This window comes from Hyaloscypha bicolor (genome assembly GCF_002865645.1).
Source record: "Hyaloscypha bicolor E unplaced genomic scaffold K444scaffold_135, whole genome shotgun sequence".
NCBI lineage: Eukaryota > Fungi > Ascomycota > Leotiomycetes > Helotiales > Hyaloscyphaceae > Hyaloscypha > Hyaloscypha bicolor.
Genome location: NW_020194637.1, coordinates 57,598 through 76,603, shown reverse-complemented (window position 1 = coordinate 76,603; position 19,006 = coordinate 57,598). Strand labels below are relative to the sequence as shown.

Here is a 19,006-nt window from a genome sequence, read left to right as displayed (position 1 = left end):
AGTAATTATTTAATTAATTAATTATTAATTAATACTAATTATTTATAGATTAAAAAATATAATAGTCTTTAACTTATTATATATAAAGCTATTAAAGTAGTTATTAATAGCTCTAATTTAAAGGCTTTTAAAAATAAAAGTCTAGTTTTAACTAATATTAAAATTACTTATTTAAATAATATTTTAAATATAATTTCAATATTTATTAAAGCTATAACTAAATTATAAGCCGAAAATTATCCGACTATATATTATATTATATTTGAAGTATATAAAATATATAATAAACTTGAAAATTTTAAAAAGGAATTTAAAGTAAATCTTTTTTTAAATTCTTTTTATATTATTAATAATATTATACTAATATTTAATAGGATAAAGCATTTATAGATACTATTAATAAGAATATAGCTAAGCTTCGAAAATATTATCCTAAAATAGGCGTTTTAAATAATAAAAGTAAAGCTTTATATTTAGTTCTTATTCTTAATTCTTATATTAAACGAGAAGAATTAGGTAATATTAGCTTATCTACTAGTTTATCTTCGGATATATATAATAGATTAAATACTAATTATAATATATAAGTAATTTCTTTTATTAATTTTTAATAAATTAATAATTAACTTTTTAATTTAGATATAAATATAATTATAATATATCTTAAACTAGATCTAATTCCTCGGATCTTAGTATAGCCGATTCCGACTCTAATAACTTAGATATATATATTATTAATTTATTCTCTAATATAGGGGACAAATTAATAACTTATTTAGAAGAAAAGAAAGAAGATAAAAAAATAAGTAAAATTCACTTAAATTCTACTAAATAACTAGCCGACACCCTCTTAACATTTTTTAATATATTAGTACTAATATAAGTATAGACTAAGCCTTTAGACTATTAGAAGTCTAATACTGCTAGATTTCCTGTTTTATCTTTAATAGCTAGAAAATATTTGGGAATTCCGGCTTCCTTAACTACTAGCGAGAGATTCTTCTCTTAAGGTACTCTTATTATATCTAAATTACGCAATAGACTTAATAAGAGTACCTTTGAGCTAATATATTACTTAAAAAGCTGGGGGCTATTTAAAGATGAATTAGAAGAGATTAAAAAGGAAGAGTAAAAGGGGAAAAAACAAGATTTCAAGGAGGATAATTAGTTTATTATTCTAGAAAATTAATATTTAAATAGTATTTTATAAGCCCTAGCTTAGTTTAAATAGGGCTGCTTAATAAATACTCTAGTTATTTAATAATTATTAAGTAAACCTTAATTTATTATAGTTATATAACGAGTAATTACTTATATTTATGAATATTCATAAATATATATTCTAATCTAATCAAATTTTTTGAGTATTCCGGTAATTATATTCTAATTAAGTTAATTATGAATATTTATAAATATTCGAAATATCTTGATTACTTTTTTGACACACTGAATATGCCAAGGGCTGACCATAATCGAGGTGATCGGGCGTGATTCTTGGTTAGATGAAGAATATTAAAAGGGTTGTTATTACTGGTCTCTCTGACGGCGGGATCAAGGCAATGGCCAAGGCTCAAAGATCCGAGAATCTCATGTATTGAAAATACTAAGCTAAAGAGAAGAAGGAGAGAGAGAGAGAAAGAGAGGGGATAAAAGGAGGGAAATACTAGCTAAAACCACTGAAACGCCGGCTAGCCAGGTGAAACTAGTCATGTGACAGCCACCCCCAGCCAGCGCCTTCACAGTCTCGATATTCTTTTACAACTTCTTTGACGAGTATACAACGGTCTTCTTCTATAGTTCTTACGATTACAATCCGTACGATCCCTTCCTCCTCTTACCTCCCTCTAGGGATAACGACTACGAGCGATATCTCTTATAAGACAATACGAGTATAAAAGACCAGATATTTGATATAATAAAAGGTTTGTTTATATTGCCAGACGAGCTATAAATGCTGACGCGGCATAAAGCGAAATCCTTTGAGGACGTACGAGGAGCTAGCAGCTGCACACGGATTAGGGACACACTGGGTTAATTGCTTGGGTGAGTGCGGAACAAGAAGAGAGTTCTTTGGAGCGACTTGATTGGATGAGAGCATGCAAATCACGTGCCTGGTGCAAAGGACTCGCTAGCGGTTCGCAGACACCAGCAAACTCCTGTGCGCACGCGCCACCACTTAGGCACGTAGAGAGCTATTTATTGAGATGCAAAGTTCTCATAGAACAAGCACTTATAATATCCTGTCCATGGCAGATCATGCCGTTACGCCAGCCGTCACACAGGGCATACTATACTATGCCATAATGCCAGCTAAACCATTCAGCCTTACAGGGCATAATATACCAGGTAATAAGCCTATAGCTTTCAGCTCCATTACGAGCCTGCGCCCGTAAGTCTGTGGTTTTCAGGCTCGTTTTGTCGCTTAATTTTTGCTCCTTCTTCCAAAGTCGCAGTTTAAATTAAGTAGTACGCAAGAACAATTAATAAAACCTTGTAAAATATAGTTTTCTGCGAAGAATTTGCTTGATGTCTTTGTGCTTTGAATTTAGAAACAAAATCCCTGGAATTGAGAAAGTTTAAAGTTCCTTCGGGGGCTTCAGGCCTGAAAAGCACAGACTTACGGGCGCAGGCTCGTTACCTCGTTAGTGCACAGCCCATAGGATTCAGCCCCAGTGCGCTCAGTCCTAGGGCGTTCTGTTGAAGGGCGATCTGCAAGCCCGGTGCACGTGCTCCGCACGTGTACCAGCCACCCGATTTATGCGTACAGTGCATATAAGGGAGCTTCGCTCCCTTATTTGTACTATACACTTAATACATGCTTTTATCCTCTCAACACGTTCTGCCCCATTAGGTGCCTCAGGCTCCTAATTTCAACAGAATAGTTAGTTAATGCGGGTCACGTGAACAACACAGATATATGTATCCTTAGCTGCTCTTTGCAACTAAGGCAACCATTATACCTTAATATACTTTCCGTCCCCTTAACCCTTCTGGACAACCACAATAAGGGCCGCTCGCGGAACGGTTATGGATGTCCCGGAAAGACGTACGGTGCAGACACGTCAAGGAGATTATTGGCCGTGGCCATGTAATGAACTTCTGATATAAGCGACTGGGTATTCGAACCAGTGCTCCCATAGACCATGTCGGCTACTTTGATTTCTCTACAAATTCCTTTTAGCAGTGGGGCCGAAGCTAGGGATGTTTGCGTGCGCCGTGAGTTTTTGCAACCCCATTTTCGTCCGTTTTATCAATGCGGTTTTGTCTATTCATGAATTAACCCTACCCCTTAACCTGCTCGTCGAACAGCCTGAAACGAAACTCAATCGACCTGACACCTCGGTTCATGAAATGGTCAGGGTCAGGACTGCGGTCAAAGATTGTCTTCTAGATCAATTCCACCTCCACTCAGGACACTGAGGGCAGCTTACCATAGCGTTAAGATTTTACTCGCCCAAGATCTAGACCCTCGTTGTCTCACAGCCCCTCCATCCCCACCCTGTTCCGGTTGCCAGGTTCCTGGCGATTTGAAGTAATTTAGCAGGCCCTCCCTCTAAACGGGTTTGCTCCGTTGGAACTTGGGTGCTCGCCACGCTACAGTACATAGATGACGGTAAGCAGCGCACTGGGTTAACCTGTGTGCTCCACTGGGTGAGTTACAGGGGTGCGAATGAGGACCCACCGGGTTATTTCAGCCTGATCTTTGACTTAAAGAAAATCGACTTTTCAACCTCAAGATAGAACCGGTTCTATAACGCTTTTATAACGGTTCATATAGCTTAGAAACGCTTAAATCCTCCATAGATGAAAGGGCGCATGCTCGGCCCCCCTGGCCCCCCAGCCCAGCTCGGCTGGCACTTGACCGGGAGTTGCCTGTTGAAATTACCACAGGTGCTGCCGAGGACAGGACTGTCCTTTCACGCAAGGGTCGTCGCCCATGTCCACCAACCACCATAAGGCCAGAGCCTCGAAATTTCGAACTCATTAGACACGCTAGCCGCGGTATGAGGCAGGAAGAGCAAAGTCCATCCCCGGAAATTGCTAGCGGGGGGCCCGCCGCCATGGAAAGCAAATTATACATCCCAAGTGAGATAGAACTCCTTTGATAGTCAGTAGCGGGCGTTCGAGGTTGCGAAGATGTTTTAATATTAGCTGTAGATAACGTTTAATAAATCTAAACAAACCTCGTCCTCGTCCTCGTTCCTTCGCGTCGCCATCGTCTTATCATTTGAAGAATCAAAATTCTGAAGCGTTTCCCGGCCTGCCCAATTTTGTCAAACATGCTTTCATTTACTCTTACATTGGGGCTCCAGGCCTTTGTTATTCTCAGCACAGTTACTCCCAGCACGCCGAGCCCAGTTGTCCAATCAAGTGGATATTTGGAAACACGAAGCAGCGTTCTGCCCCTCGCCGCGAGCACCATCTACGAGGCAAGCGTGCCAACATGGCACGAGAATCTCGCGGTGCGCGCAAATGGGCAATTGCTGGTCACACGAATGGACGCGGCCATTCTCGAGCTCATCGATCCCGCAGCGACAAATACCACTCCAATCATAATCAATAACTTCGGTACAGCGTACGCAGGATGTCTGGGAATCACGGAACTGGGCAGCGACGTCTTCTATGTCGTTGCTGCGGCGCCTTTTGGCAGCAATTTCGCCAAGACAAGTGGCACTTCCTCTGTGTTCAAGATCGACATGAACACATTCGCGGTCGACGCGAACGGGAATGTCGTGGGAGGTGCGACTATTACCAAGGTAGCCGACCTGCCCACTGCTGGTTTTCTCAACGGCATGACTACGCTCAACGTGAACGCCGGTCTCGTCGTGATAGCCGATTCTTTGAACGGTACGGTGTACACGTTGAACGTACTTACAGGAACCTACAAGGTGACGATCGACGACGCCAAAATGAAAGCTCTCTCCACGGCCATCACACCACTGGGAATAAATGGAGTAAAGATCCGAAATGGGTACCTGTACTTCTCTAACACCGGGAATCCAATCTTCTCCCGCATCCCCATTTCCTCCACGACTGGTTGTGCCACTGGTTCGTCATTGGTTGTGGCAAGTATCCCACAGGTGGACGACTTTGTTTTTCGTGCGGATGGTACTGCCTGGATGTCCCAGAATCAGATCCAAAGCGAGAGTGTAGTGAAGAACGGGGTGGTGACGCTCGTGGCGGGTAATAATTTCAGCACGATTCTCGCAGGCGTGACGGCTGGACAATTCGGGAGATCGACAGCGACGGCAAACATACTCTACTTAACGACCAACGGAGGTAACTAGAAACTCTTCCTAGCAGTAGGCGAGCAAAAACTTCAGCTAATCTTTTGCAGGTCTTGCCATACCTGTCAATAGCTCGATCGTCGTACCTGGCAAGGTTGCATATATTGATACCAGCCAATACTCATAAGAATGGTTTGTGGCGGGAGGATAAAGCGTTGAGTTTTTTACATTTGTTTGTACAAATAGAACAACCTGATAAGATAGTGTAATGAATTTTTCTAGTGGATTGATGATTGAACAAAATATGAAGCATTTGTCTCGTCTCTAAATTGTCATCCAAGAGTGTAACCGTCGTTCGTAACACTAACTCCAAACCATCCCTTTCGCTATACACACAACTCCCTTTACCCGTAAGGAAACAACACGGTATCAAACCCACCCTCGCAACCTTCAACAAACTCAAAATTCGCCCTCGCAATAGAAAATTTCCACTCGGTCCTTCAAGCTCATCAACTTCTCAACCACTTCCAGTTCCCAGCATTTAGTGGGGGCTGGCCCCAGGTAGACCCCGCACTTTCTTGCCCGGCATGCCGTCTTTCTTGCCATTTTCATTATAACTAACCACATAACTGGTAGATAGCATAATGCCATTTTTGTCTACCTCAACGCCACTCCCACCTCTAGCCACGGTCACCCCTTCTATCGGCAGGATATTCTCCTCACTGGTATTGTCTATCGAGTGCTTGCCTGATTCAACATCGCGAGAGCGTAGACGACTGCCCTTGTTCGTCAATGCGTATCGGTTGTTCATTTCGTAAGACGTGTTGCCCGCGTGGGTGGACGGGCGCTTGAAGAGTGGGCGAATAAGGGGTACCGAGGCCGCAATGTTGACGAGTGTGATTTCGGCGATGACCCAGGTGAAGAAGGGGACTGTGTTAACTGTTTCGGGGGATATTAGATACAGCCATGAAATTTTACGTGCAGGAGCGTACAAGTGAAATCCTCACGCTCTCCTAGGGACTGGAGTAGAACTGTCTTGATGATGCAGGCGATGAATGCACTGATCAAAATTAACTTATGGCCTTAAGCTTGAGAGGGATGGGCTTACAATATACTGAGAGAAAGGAGAAATCCCAAACCAAGCTTCAATCTCATATTGATTTGAAGTGTCCAGAAAATCGTGGCGGGGAGAATTGTCAGAGCAAGGTCGGTAGCCGAGTTCAAAGCTGTAGAAATGGTTAGTGTCATCTCAGTACTTTATCACAATGTCACCTGCCTCCTTGCACGAATCCAGTATACTGTATATTTATCAGCGTGGCCATTGTTGCCTCACGTCATAGAAGCTTACCTCTTGGACCTTGGGACTCCAGCATACTGGAGGATGCCCGGCAGGGTCCCACAATGACTGAACGTCCTTGCACTGCACAAAGACTAAGATCAACGTGATGGCATTCACCACCAGTGACTCCCAGAAGATAAACCACAGGAGTTGTCTTAGTCTTTGCTTTGTGCCGAAGAGCTTCAACATCAGGAGGCACGATGCCATACGTCCAAACGCAGGGCCCATTATACCTAGAAATGACAGGGTCAGCAAATACAGCTCGCTGCCTTGCAAATATTTGCATCTCTGGACTTTTTTATGCACATACCAAAAGCTTGCCCAAGGAAATTGAATTTGATGGCAAGAACCCTCTGGGTCGGCGAAAGATAGAAGAAATGCCGTCCCAATCCGTAGTGATGCTGTGTTGTAAGCATCGAGCACAACAATACTCCGCAAATCTATATCTGTTAGGAAATAGTAAGGAAGTAAGGCCTCACTCAGTACGCACCATTGATAATGTCATAATAGCATCACCCAAATCCAAATGGCGGGAGACGAATTGGGCATAGAGTCTCAGCCCAACAACCTGCAAATTCTTGAGGTTAGCTCGCCCAATTAAGAAATCTGAATATACCCAAGCTCCTTGTACATTAACCGCCCAAGGAACTTTGAATGTACCACTCCTCGCCAGATGTTCTAAAGCCGGAAAATAGAACCCGAGAATATACATACCAGAATACTGATGCCAGTGAGAACCCATATGGTCCTCATCATAGATCCTCCTGGACAATATCATGAGTTGGGCGCTGTTGAGTAGAGAGGGTGGAACAAACCGATATTGATATCAGGTCCATCCGGCCTCGGAATGTCACTCATGTCGCCCCGTGAAAACAGAAAATGAAGTAGTGGATCGTCGGAGAATTTGGACCTGTATGTTAAAGTCTATGGTTCAGTTAAAAGAGAATAGATCATGGCGCGCACATCCAGACATATACGGTGGATATCAGTCAGAAACTCCGTACTTCATTAGTTCCATGTACGTCCGTTTCTCGTTTGCAACGCAACCCTGAAATCGTGCATTAAGAGATACCCGAAGACCTTTTAACTTTTGCGCTATATCTGCAAGGTTACTGTAAGATTCGGAAGCACAACTTATTAAGGCTTCGGTCGATGACAAGAAGGAAGGCGAGGAACTAGTTCCTGCAGGAACAAGGATGAAGCCTGTTGTACATGGATACAAGCAAGGAGAGTCTACCTGCCCACGAAAGGAGGACGAGGAAATGATACCGATTCTGTACACAGCGCCGATCTAATCCTTGGCGTTCAGGAACAAAGCAGGCAAGCATAGAACGTGGGGTTGCTTCAGAAGGGGTGTCAAAGCGGTGATTTTATGCTCACCCCCTGAATCCAGTGACCCCACCAACTTCTGACCCCCTAACACAACCCGGACATGACAGGAGCGAGGACCAAAACAAGTTTATCCCCGTCCGTCCCCAGAAGGCCTCCCACAAATTATAAGTCAAGGGTCGGGATTTGATTTTCGGCTATGCCCTCATAGAGAGAGATGCCCAGAACAGTGTGTGACCGAATTCCATGTGCAAGGTGTCACGGGTACGGCATTCAGGGCTTGGAAAGCAAGGTAGAAGGTCCCTTACGAAGACGATTCAAAGCTAAGGAAGGGAAAACTAGATACAGGAGGCTGCGAGGGAGTATATGCACCCCATAGTGGGCTAGTCCCGAAGGGGCTTAGCCTTCTAAATATCTCCAGTGAATCAAGCATACTTTCCTAGCGAGGCGGCCGCGTCACGTGCGTCTAGGAGGCATCTGGGCATCTGATGAATCGTAACAACCTTTCGCTGACTAGAGATCGGGTAATATTATTATCTTGACTTGCTTGGTACTTTACGAGAAATCAACGTCGTTGGGTTCTTGGGGGGGATATAATTGCAAGGCTAAAACTTAAAGAAATTAACGGAAAGGCACTACTAGGAGTCGAAAAATAATAATCGCAGTCACTTTGCTCTTGAAAGACGCCTGTAAGAGGGTCGGTAGCTATCCGGGCTTGGAGCCGAACAAGTACTAGTCACACGAATAGCGAATATCGCCCAACTGCGGAAGCGCCCTAAAGCTCTACCTGCCAACCCCGCCGAAAGGCGCCGGGGGCCAAGCTGACACCCGGGGTACGGTCATAAAGGTAGAGATACAATGGATTATCCGCAACCAAGCCCCTACAGCAATATGCTATGGGGAAGATCCAGGGACTAAACGGCGGTGGGCTCACGAGGAGATTAAGTCCGTCCGTGGATCAGCATCCCACGGAATCCAACAGGGAGCCTACGGCTGAATTTGATTCAATACGGGGAAACCCACTGGGTCCAGATATAATTTGTCTTCTTATTGCGAGAACGAACGAAGCCATTCCATTCCACAAAGATATGAAAGCCTCTGAAAGCAATTGAAAGTATTTATACAGTTCAAAACCCAAATTCAAGATGACTAAAGTACAACAATTTTCATCATAGCCTCATAAACTCATAGCCCGGCCCTTTGTCATCCTTAATCACTCATCTCCAGCTCTGCAGCCTCGATCTCTAACTGCTTCTTCTTCAACGCAATCAGCTTCCTCTTCTTCTCCGCAGCCTTCGCTTTCTTTTCTGCCTCGCTCAGCACAGGTTTCGTCGCTGCTGCTTGAGGCTGGTATGGAGCCTGTGGCGCATATTGAGGAGCTTGTGCGAATTGCTGCTGCACGACGGGTTGTTGTCTTGCTTGGCCTTGGCCTCCTCCGAGACCTCCTCCTGATCCGACCTGATAAGACTTGGGTTAGAACCTTCACTTTCTTGAAAACGATGGTGGGGGGAGATACTCACGATGGGTAAGCCGTCCGTGATGCCTCCGACGGTCTTCAGGAGAGGAGATGTGATGCCTCCAACGATGGGAAGACCTTTCGTTGTATCATCGACAGTGTTCAGGAGTCTGCGAGCATGAGCTCTCTGCATCTCGACGACAGACAGGCTGGCTTACCCTCCAAGAAGTCCACCACCACCATTTCCGTTATTGTTTCCGCCGCCGCCGCCGAGAAGTCCTGCCATTTTGATATTCGTTTGAAGATATGTCGAAAGTTGCAAAAAGATGAGTCGTAAGGCTAAGTTCTTACAAGAGGGAAAGATGAATGTAACGCTGCTCCAGCCACAGTTCGGAAGATCGCAATATATGTTCAGAAAGAATGACGAAAACCTGTTTCTCGTCTTGTGGCACTCTGTGACCTCAGAGCGCATCCTACCCGATCGTTAGGAACCCCTTGTTGGGTGCATGCTCGATGACGTTTGTGTATCCCTGTCGGTGTGGAGATGTTTCTTAACATGTGACGAAAACGGCGATACCTTTGACCCTATCAGTAAGTCTAAATTTCAACCAATCCCAATACAAGCTTTCTTTGCATCAAATGTGTTTGAATTTTTACCAGCATTTCACCATAATTATTCCACTCCTTTAGGGCATGAAGTAGGCCGCAGTTGAATTATTTTTTATGTCATATCAGTTCCGTTGCTGCCAGTTGAGTTTTTCCGTAATCAAATATATCGAAAAATTGCAGCGAATCAAAATTCTTAAGTCAGAAAGTGAATAATATGATTTGCTGTTTGAAGTTCGCTTGATTGCGCACGGGCCAGGTGGTACCAATGGAACGGGTAAGCGAGGTGGGGGATGCAAAAGGGGTAAGCACGTGAGCGAGCGCAAGGTATCGTGCGGAGCAAAGCATTCCAGTTATCTTTTGAAGAGAGTAGATGTCCAATCGAGTGGGACGACGTGAAAACGGCCGAACCGGTGGACGTATGGACGACGAATATGAAGTGAAGCGGAAATGGAGACGGGGATGGGGATGGGATGCTTTCCCTTAGAACTGTAGGGGTAGTGCTCAGGGTTGAAAATTAGTTTGTGATGGCCTCGTTCCAATAGTGCCGTTATACGATCCCAAACACCATCTACCAGAGACGTGCCAGGGTTTCTGAATGACAGAGTGCCCTCCTTATCCAAAGGGCAAAATCGCAGTTGATTGAACCCCCAAAACGTGACATGCCTCGCCTATAAGAGGGCATATCATGCCGACCAAAAAGCAACAATCCCCAAAAGAAGAGTGCCGCCTTGGCTTCAGCCCTTTGGAAAGTCCTGGACCGAGTCCGCATCGAGGCAACCACAAGGAAAGCAACCCTAACAATGACCAAGATTGCATCGACGTCTGAATCCCACGCCATTGGCAAAAGGGGCAGCTGGAGCTGGCCCTCTTTCTTATTGCCAACAACGACCACCTCGTAATTGTCCAACATATATTGAGACGCCAGTTGGGTAGGAAAAGCGGCGAATATCATTGAATTAATGGCTGCTGTGCCCTTATAGGCCATGGCGGCCCTAGAGCAACTGAAACGACCCAACCCTGATTCCGCCATACGACAGAGACGAAGACAAGGGCGTAATAGAGATAGCGTGGCCCCCGCCCATAGGGCCATAGCTACCACAAATAGTATATGAGCAGTCAATCTATAAGTGTTAAGATAACTTTTGTAGAAGTGGAATGAAGCCTCAATGACTCTGGTATTGTATAGAGGTAGAGTGTATTAATCTGACGAAGAAGAATTATATAAGGAAAAGAGTGCGTGAGGGTAACATTGCGCAAAGAGCCTCAAGTCACACGAACCCCCTCCACCCCCCTCCACCACCTTTAACCTTGCCGTATTCCAAACCATTAAAAAATTCAATCCTTCCCTTCCAGGGCCACCCCGCTACACCACTAAATTACTTTTTCAATCGAATATCTCTGTCTGTTAGGATCTGGACTCCCTCAGTCCATCCTCGTGATGCTGCTATATCTACAACGTTTCTCCCCATCTCGTCCTCCACCTCCAAGTCGACGCCAGAACTTTGGCTCAATAATCTCAAGACATCTGCATCACCATTCTCGATTGCCTGCATAACGGCATTCCAACCTCGGTATATCTTGTTGGGATCCGCGCCATGCTTGAGAAGCAACTCCAAGATCTCGGTGTCGTTGCCGTGGTATCTTCGCAGGGCCTTAACGATGGGGAGGTGCTCTCCAGGGGCATTAACGTCAGCGCCACCTTCGTTGAGCAGGTACGAGACAATCCCCCGACGGTCCTCTCGAATGGCGGTTGTCAGGGGGGAGAATACGCCGCCATTCTTGTCCTCGACTGAGACTCCAGCAGCAATGAGGAGCTTGACGGATTCCAGCTGATTGGCTGATGCAGCCATCTCCATAACTCCCTTGAACGCTCGTGGTTCAGAAACCACCGAGAGAATGCGCTTGAGAATGGGAGGGTTACGGACAGCCATGCACAGTGGCCAGTCTTGTCCCCGCATATGAGGGTCGGCTCCTCGCAACAACAGCAAGTCGACAATGTCTATGCGGTTTTCGCGAATGGCTGTGGTTAGCGGAGAGTCGCCCTTGGGACTCTTATCGTTGAGGTTCACACCCTGGTCCAACAACCAGTGCAATGCCTCCATATTGTTCGTGCTGATGGCCGTCTCTAAGATACCTTTGGGGGTGTGGAGGTCTGCACCGGCTGCCACGAGTAGAGGCAGAAAGTGGACTCTGTTGTGAGTTATGCACTTGAAGGTGGGGTACTCGCTCGCCATAACGTTTGGATCGGCTCCATTGCTGAGTAGCAGCTGGAGGAGTTCCGTTCGGTCGTCTCGAATCGCTGTACATAGAGGTGTGTATGTACCATCCTTCTTAGTATTCGGATCGACGCCAGCCTTGAGCAGAATACGGACCGACTCGATATTATTTATGCTAACTGCGAGTTCCATGATTCCGGGGGACTTTTTTGAATCCGCGCCGTGGGACAGAAGCACCTCTAAGCAGGCAGGATGGTAAGTCGCTGGCCAAAGCATGTGCTTCGGACCAGGCAAATTTGGGTTCGCGCCATGCTCCAGCAAACTCGTGACGAGATCTGGCCTACCGACTTGAATAGCTTCGAAGAGGGCGGTCCTGCCGTCTCTGCTCTTAGCATTGGGATCTGAGCCATAGTCGAGAAGGAGGCTAATCAACTCCTTCGGTGTCTCCTTCTTGGTAGCGCTGATGAGAAGTGTATTGCCATTCGCCGTGATGTGGTTGGCGTCGCCGTTGTATGTCAGCAGGAGGTGGGAGAAGCCCGTTAGATTTGCAATAACAGCGGTTGCAAGGGGAGATTCTAAATCCGGGCCAGCCACGAGATTGGGGTCCGCGCCGTATTTAAGCAGTGTCGTTGCTCCGGCAAGGAATGATTTCTCGACAGCTGCGAACAGTGGAGTGATGCTATCTCTGTCAGGATCATTAGGATCTGCGCCGTAGAGAAGCAAGAGGCGCACACCCTCTTGATCGTGAGCAAAGATGGCCTCATTGAGTGCGTGCCCATTCGGTCCAGCATTTGCTGAGACCCCCCGATTGAGCAACTGCTCCACGAGTTTATGATTTTTGCCGCGAACGGCGGAAACAAGGGCAGATTTCATGCTCGGGGAGTCTGAATCTGCTGCGCTTCGAGGATAACAGCGCGGCATGGCGGTGGGGTTAACCGTATGGCGGACGACCTTGAAAGGGCCAAGCTCCATCCCCATGATATCTTCAAGGAAGTTATCAGACTCGGCAATGCCAGTCAGAGAATGAGTGTCATCCATAATGCTGGCCCGGTCATACGTGTCGGTAGTCCGCAAAAGATTCCTCTCAATAGATCCAGCAGAGGTCGCAAGAATAGTCGTGGTTATGCTACTTTGTCGAAAATCAGGACTCAAGGGTGGTCGAATGTTTTTGCGGCTAGAAGCCCTGCCCACGGATTCTTCGTGCTTAATCGAGGAAGACCTATTAGAAAATGGCAGAGGCGGCTGCGCCAGTTGTTGGAATTCAATCTGGCTATCCATCACTCCAGGTGGCGGTGGTGCTACCGACGGGGGCGGGCCAAGTGGTGCTACCGATAGAAGCTGATAATGGGAACCGTTGCCATTCTGGTTGCCATTGCCATTTATGCTGGCCATCCCATTGCCAGACTTATGGCCCATTGTGTCAAGCGCGGCAGCCAAACCGGTGTACCCTATGCCCTTTCCTATCTCAAGGTTCTCGTTTCCTAGATTCCATTGAAAGACCAGAGAGCTCATCCTCAGACTTTCTCGTGTCTTTGCCAACGCGGTGGTCATCTTCTTGATGTCGGTGTTGTCAAAGATCTTCGCCAATCCTCGTTTCATGAAAGTCGATTTGCTGAGAAACTTGTCCAGCATCTGGTCGAGAATGTGGAAGTCTGCCTGGGTCACTCGGAACTTATGACCGAGTTCCGTGATCATCTCAGGAGGGAATTTCTTCCCAGTACGATTGCATTCTCCCAGGCCTGCCTCGATAGAGAAGAGAATCTGACAAGTATCGAGAAAATCGTGCGCCAATGTTTCGAAGCCATGAGTGAGCTGTTTGGGGGATGTCAGATACTCCAATATGCGAACGGAGATGCGGTCGATTAGGCTGGTGGTCTTGTGGCAGAGCTCTAAGCACTGGATCTGAGCCTTCGAGGCAGCCATCTTCAAGGTCAACTTTGTCCTGGTCGGATTTGACGGGCTGGTACTCGTAGGGACCTTTCTCGAAGATGACGGCAGCCCAAACTCCTCCGAAGATAGGGGTACACGGGGCCCTTTGGACTCAAAGGAGAGTGCTTCAAAGAAAGAGAATTCTCCAACTTCTCCGTTTGCCACTGTAGTGAGCTGAGAGTTCATGCCAGGAGAAACGAAGAAAACACAGCGAACCTCTTTTTTAAGATAAAGGGAGGACCCTCAGGAAATTATGAACCCGCCATCTGAGCGCGCCCGCATCGACGGCATAGAAATATTCGATGAATAGTTGCAAGGGTACAATTTATACTTTCCGTGCTTACGGTACTGCAGTCCGTGGGTGACAAGGAGTACCTCGTACCCTTCCCGGGTCCCCCGTTCCAATTCCAACAAAACTGGAGCTTCGCTGCTCTTATTCCCTCGTCCAGCAGCCAAAACCTCAACCAACTCTACCCAAATAACGGCAGCGGTGCAAGGGCTTCTAGGGCCACACATGCCAGAAATTAAACAACCAGGCACTCAGTCCGGCTACAGCTGTTTAGGCAAACAGAGTAAATGCGTCCAGGAGCGAACAAGAGTGGAGAAGTATGGGCGGCCTCTGCTAGCCTGGACAGACAGCCTTTGCTGATCAAACTTCAGCCAGTTCACCAAACAAAAACTTAAAAACAACACTCGATTTCTCGAACTTTTCCATATTTCTGTTGCGTGGATCATGCCAAATTAAAACTACCTCGCAGCTGGGGGCGGGGTACAGGAAACTCAAAAATCCATGTGTCAAGCTCCAACGTTTAATTGCCCCACTCAAGGACGGTGTTTGCTCCCAAGACAGTTACTTCCCCGGGTATTAAATTAAATAATTTATGCGTAAAGCTCCGATGATAAAGTAAATTTACACAGGCGGTCTGTGGGTAAACATTATCTGGCTTCTTGCCTCATACGGAGGTACAGCCCATGGGTATTACGACGCCACTACAAGGGCTTGAACGCCGCACGCGATTTCACAATACACAACCAACAGCCTCTATTTAAACACTAAAATAATCCTTAGGAGAAGGACTATACACATGTGTATTTTGTGCTTTGGTGGTGCGTTGTGGTTGTCATAAGCTGATATCTCAACCGTAACTGGTGGCTGTATCTCCTAAGCCGTCATTTACTAGCTTGGTTTTTTGATGTACACTCCGTACGAAACACGCGGCACGCCTTTACTCTCCCCACCCTATTTACTTTACCTGTGATTGCGGGGTTGGTAGTAATCGTGTGCTCTAAATCGTGTGAAAAGTGGAGAGGCAATTATTATCTTTGACAGAGAGGACCGAGGACCCCGTGAAAACTCGCCATCGCTACCCCTCAAGTTCTCGGGCTCCACTCCCACTCGACGATCGTAATCATGTTCGTAATTTTCGTACGTGCCACATGGAAGAGACCTAGGGTCAGGGTTGGGTAAAAGCCTGGTTTCCCCCGGTAAAGGGGGCATCCGATGCGTGTCGATGCAGTGAGAGGCTGGGTACGGGTGGGCAACCAGGTTTTTCTGGGAATTGCATACAAAATACGTCTGTGCACCGTCTGGGTACTCACCGAGATCCCAGGTCTGCATTATTTGAAAGAAAACCTCGGAGTGGCCAGCACTTTGCACAGACCCAAATAATTCAGACCATCAGTCTGTGCATGTGCTTTTCGAAGAGTCCGCAAAACAGGATATTTCAGCGAATAATCTTCAAGTAGATCTCGATCTTCGCACCTTCGACGAAGTGTCTAGTTGTCAACGAGAAGCACAGGCCCAACAAGTTAGTACTCGCTTTGCTCAAGAGTTTGCAACTACAGAGGAGGGACACTACCGTATTCTGAGCCGTTCAGCCGGCTCCATTTCATGTCGATCAACCAACATTTTAACCCTGTACAGAAGCCGTCGCCCCCCTCCCCAAATAAAACGTAGCGCGGCCAGGGTTCGGTAGACGTCAGAACGGCCGTGCCAACCTTGTCACGTAACGTTTTATTTGAGCGGTGGCAGAGCTGCGAACTTCTGAACAAAGCGAGTATTGCACAGACGGCTTGTATCCAACCAAGGCCCTGAAAGAGCTTGACTCCATTTTTCTAATTTTAGTCGGCGACCGTCACAGCTGAGCCCAAATACCGGTTGGCAATTCCTCGCTTTGCTGGGGCCGACTTGAAGTGTGCTGCCCCGAACCGGGCGCGGAAATGCCTGTGTGTGGCATTGACAACTGAGGTCCAAAGATTGAAATGAATAACGCTCATGTCAACACTGCGATGTGGAATTAGCTATTCCCCAACCGGAATGTTTGCTCTTCCCATCCCTATGTCCTCACATGAGCAGCGCCGCCTTTGCTCAGGCTCGGATCAGCCCAGGCTCATCTCGAACATAAATTTCTTGACAATGATATATATATTGCTTCATCCCCTTATCTCGAAATCGCCTGGAGGAGCGGATGAGGGCCAGGGAGTTAACTTTTCGAGCGCCAATGGACCTGCCATCATCCATAATAATTAAGAATTCTTGGCAGAAGTCGTGAATACCTCCAAGACGATAATAAATACGAAGTAGTTCTCCTACATCATTGCGACTATACCCGTCCCGATATGGCAGTATTTCGCCCATGTACGGGATGGTGAAATCACACAATCGTCTACTTCGCATAAAAGGGGCATTCTGAAGTCACTAAAACCACGCCTACCTATTCTCAGAAACTCATTTGTACATTCACACACGAGCCCCAGACCCAGCAGGCAACAGAATCAATTTCGTCTTTCTCATTTCAGAAAGTTCTCAGTGAAACTGGTAGAGCTGAATGGCTTGACACTGCCAAAGAACGTTCCATCACCGGCCCAGAAAATGAAGACATTGAGGCATATCAAGGAGAGAGTGTCTCCGACTTCGAAACTCCACGGAACGCCGATTGTGATTGGAATAGGGTAAAAATGACGGAAGGTTTCTATTCATGCTCGATCGGGTCCATTGATTACGTACAAAAGCGTGATCTGGAATCACACGATGTGTGATTGGAAAGGGTAAAACGGACGTAAAGCTTTTACATTCCTGCTCGTTCGGGTTCTTCTAATGGACCGAATGAGCTTACGTGATTCCACGTATCCTCTGAAATCACAGATGCGATGACTATGGTCACATGATATAAAGTCACGTGTCGCATAACTTCAGCCTCAGCTCAAAACTGAAACGGGGAAGAGAGTGCGCGGCTTGGGAACATTTCGCAAGTGGGGAAAAGCATCCGTTGAGCAGATCTGCTTGAGTTCGAGAATAGATCTGTTTCATTGCTGGAGATCTGATAGCATATCACTTGATCTTATGGCTCGTGAAACCATCCCCAGGTACGTATGCCGTCGAAGACTTCTCCTTCAAGCAAAACAGCGGTCATCAAACAGTGGACGAAATGCAGATAATGGGGCCACACGATGATAATCTAAAGAAAGCATTCTTCTGAAATGCGTACCACAGAAGCGGGTTGCAAACAAGTATCCTTATGCGTACCTCTCACCCCTCGACGTCATATGTCGGGGCGTGTTTCTGTCCCTGGAAAGAAGGATAATGCATGACATTGATTATTGTGATGATCGTGTCCGCTTCGAATGCCTTGCACACGAATGCGGACTAGATCTTCGTATTGAGATCCGGACGATCGTGTTGTAAGTTGTGCGTTTGAACTTTTGGTGTCCGGTTTCAAGTGCAGCGGAGGGGTGAGTGCCGGCGCATGTAATTGGTGGCGGTTTCTCGGGACGGGCGCACAACGACTGGCGTTGTTGTTTCTCAAGCTGGGGAATGTTTCTATATGAGGGAGCCTATTGGGGCAGCAACGGGGCTGGATGCTTGGCTCGTACAAGTGATGCTCAAGACAGTGACGCGAACTGGTGGAAAGAGGACGATGTTGACGCGCTGAGTGGTGCTGGGGAGTTCGAGTTGAGTGAGTGTCACCCAAAATACGAAGAGGGAGGAAAAAGGACGGTTTGCAGCGTTTCGTGCAGCTGCAGCCTCCCACCTGCGTGGCCCAGCTGCAGGTTTCTGCCCCTGGCTTGGACGACAAATGACACTGTTCAGGCACGGTTTGGCAGGCGTTGCCCTGGCAGACGGACCGACGGGGCCTCAGGAACAGCGAATCACGCGCAGGCCACTCGTCTATTTTCAGGGTTAGCGCGCTTTTGGCTTTTCGCTCCTTCCCTTCCCCTTCCCTTCCACGCCTTCCCCTTCCCTTCCCCTTCCTCTGCTGCTCCACTCCTGCCACCCTGGCATTGCGTCCTTCCAATCATCGCGCTCTGCCAGCATTTTCCTTCCCTCACTCTCCCCTTCGGCCTCCATTCTTTATCAACAGCGCCATCGCCGTCGCCATCGCCCTCTTTTGACCGCACAACACTTTCGTTTCGAAACGCACACACGGAGGAGACACGCAGTTGCATTCATTCCATTCCATTCCATCGCCGGCGACGTGAAGAGAATCCACGGAACGACCGACGACTGACGAATGACCTCCTGCGGCTGACCAACTCGACGCATAAATCGCTTTCTTCTCGAATACGAGGTGGCAGTTTGACCTTCCTTCGTGTCTTCCAACACCATCGCTCTTCTCCCTTTACACACACAATACCGTCGCAAAGATGTTTTCACGGCAGCAGTTACGCGTCTTCACCCTCATGGTCCTCTTCCTCGCCCTCGCACAAGCCAACTGGTTCAACTCGAATCCCTTCCGTCGTGAGGTCGTTGAGAAGAAGGATCTGCTGAGCGGTGCCAATTCAGCGGTAAATGGCCTCGCAGGAGGGACAGGAACATCAGCTGCGGCCTCGGGCACATCCGCGTCCTCGACCGACAAGAGCACGTCCACTCCCGATTCTTCGTCGACGCCGACGCCAACAC

At 47.1% G+C, this 19,006-nt stretch overlaps 3 protein-coding genes across 3 annotated transcripts; 1 reads left to right on the top strand and 2 right to left on the bottom strand.

The window, feature by feature from the left end:
* Positions 1 to 4,204: 4,204 nt before the first annotated feature.
* Positions 4,205 to 5,507, top strand: K444DRAFT_597942 (uncharacterized protein). The gene is made up of 2 exons (XM_024878509.1): positions 4,205 to 5,280; positions 5,339 to 5,507. Exons 1-2 carry the CDS (start codon positions 4,281 to 4,283, stop codon positions 5,413 to 5,415), a joined length of 1,077 nt encoding a protein of 358 aa, XP_024731257.1. The 5' UTR covers positions 4,205 to 4,280; the 3' UTR covers positions 5,416 to 5,507.
* A 26-nt stretch (positions 5,508 to 5,533) lies between these two features.
* Positions 5,534 to 7,759, bottom strand: K444DRAFT_128212 (uncharacterized protein). The gene is made up of 9 exons (XM_024870433.1): positions 7,383 to 7,759; positions 7,282 to 7,331; positions 7,058 to 7,135; positions 6,878 to 7,007; positions 6,577 to 6,800; positions 6,505 to 6,526; positions 6,337 to 6,454; positions 6,221 to 6,288; positions 5,534 to 6,167 (listed from the first exon to the last, which is right to left on the bottom strand). Exons 1-9 carry the CDS (start codon positions 7,423 to 7,425, stop codon positions 5,770 to 5,772), a joined length of 1,131 nt encoding a protein of 376 aa, XP_024731256.1. The 5' UTR covers positions 7,426 to 7,759; the 3' UTR covers positions 5,534 to 5,769.
* Positions 7,760 to 8,875: 1,116 nt separating this feature from the next.
* On the bottom strand, positions 8,876 to 9,693 carry K444DRAFT_618189 (uncharacterized protein). The gene is made up of 3 exons (XM_024881268.1): positions 9,571 to 9,693; positions 9,417 to 9,522; positions 8,876 to 9,354 (listed from the first exon to the last, which is right to left on the bottom strand). The coding sequence occupies exons 1-3, from the start codon at positions 9,636 to 9,638 to the stop codon at positions 9,106 to 9,108; spliced, it is 423 nt and encodes a 140-aa protein (XP_024731255.1). The 5' UTR covers positions 9,639 to 9,693; the 3' UTR covers positions 8,876 to 9,105.
* Positions 9,694 to 19,006: the final 9,313 nt, after the last annotated feature.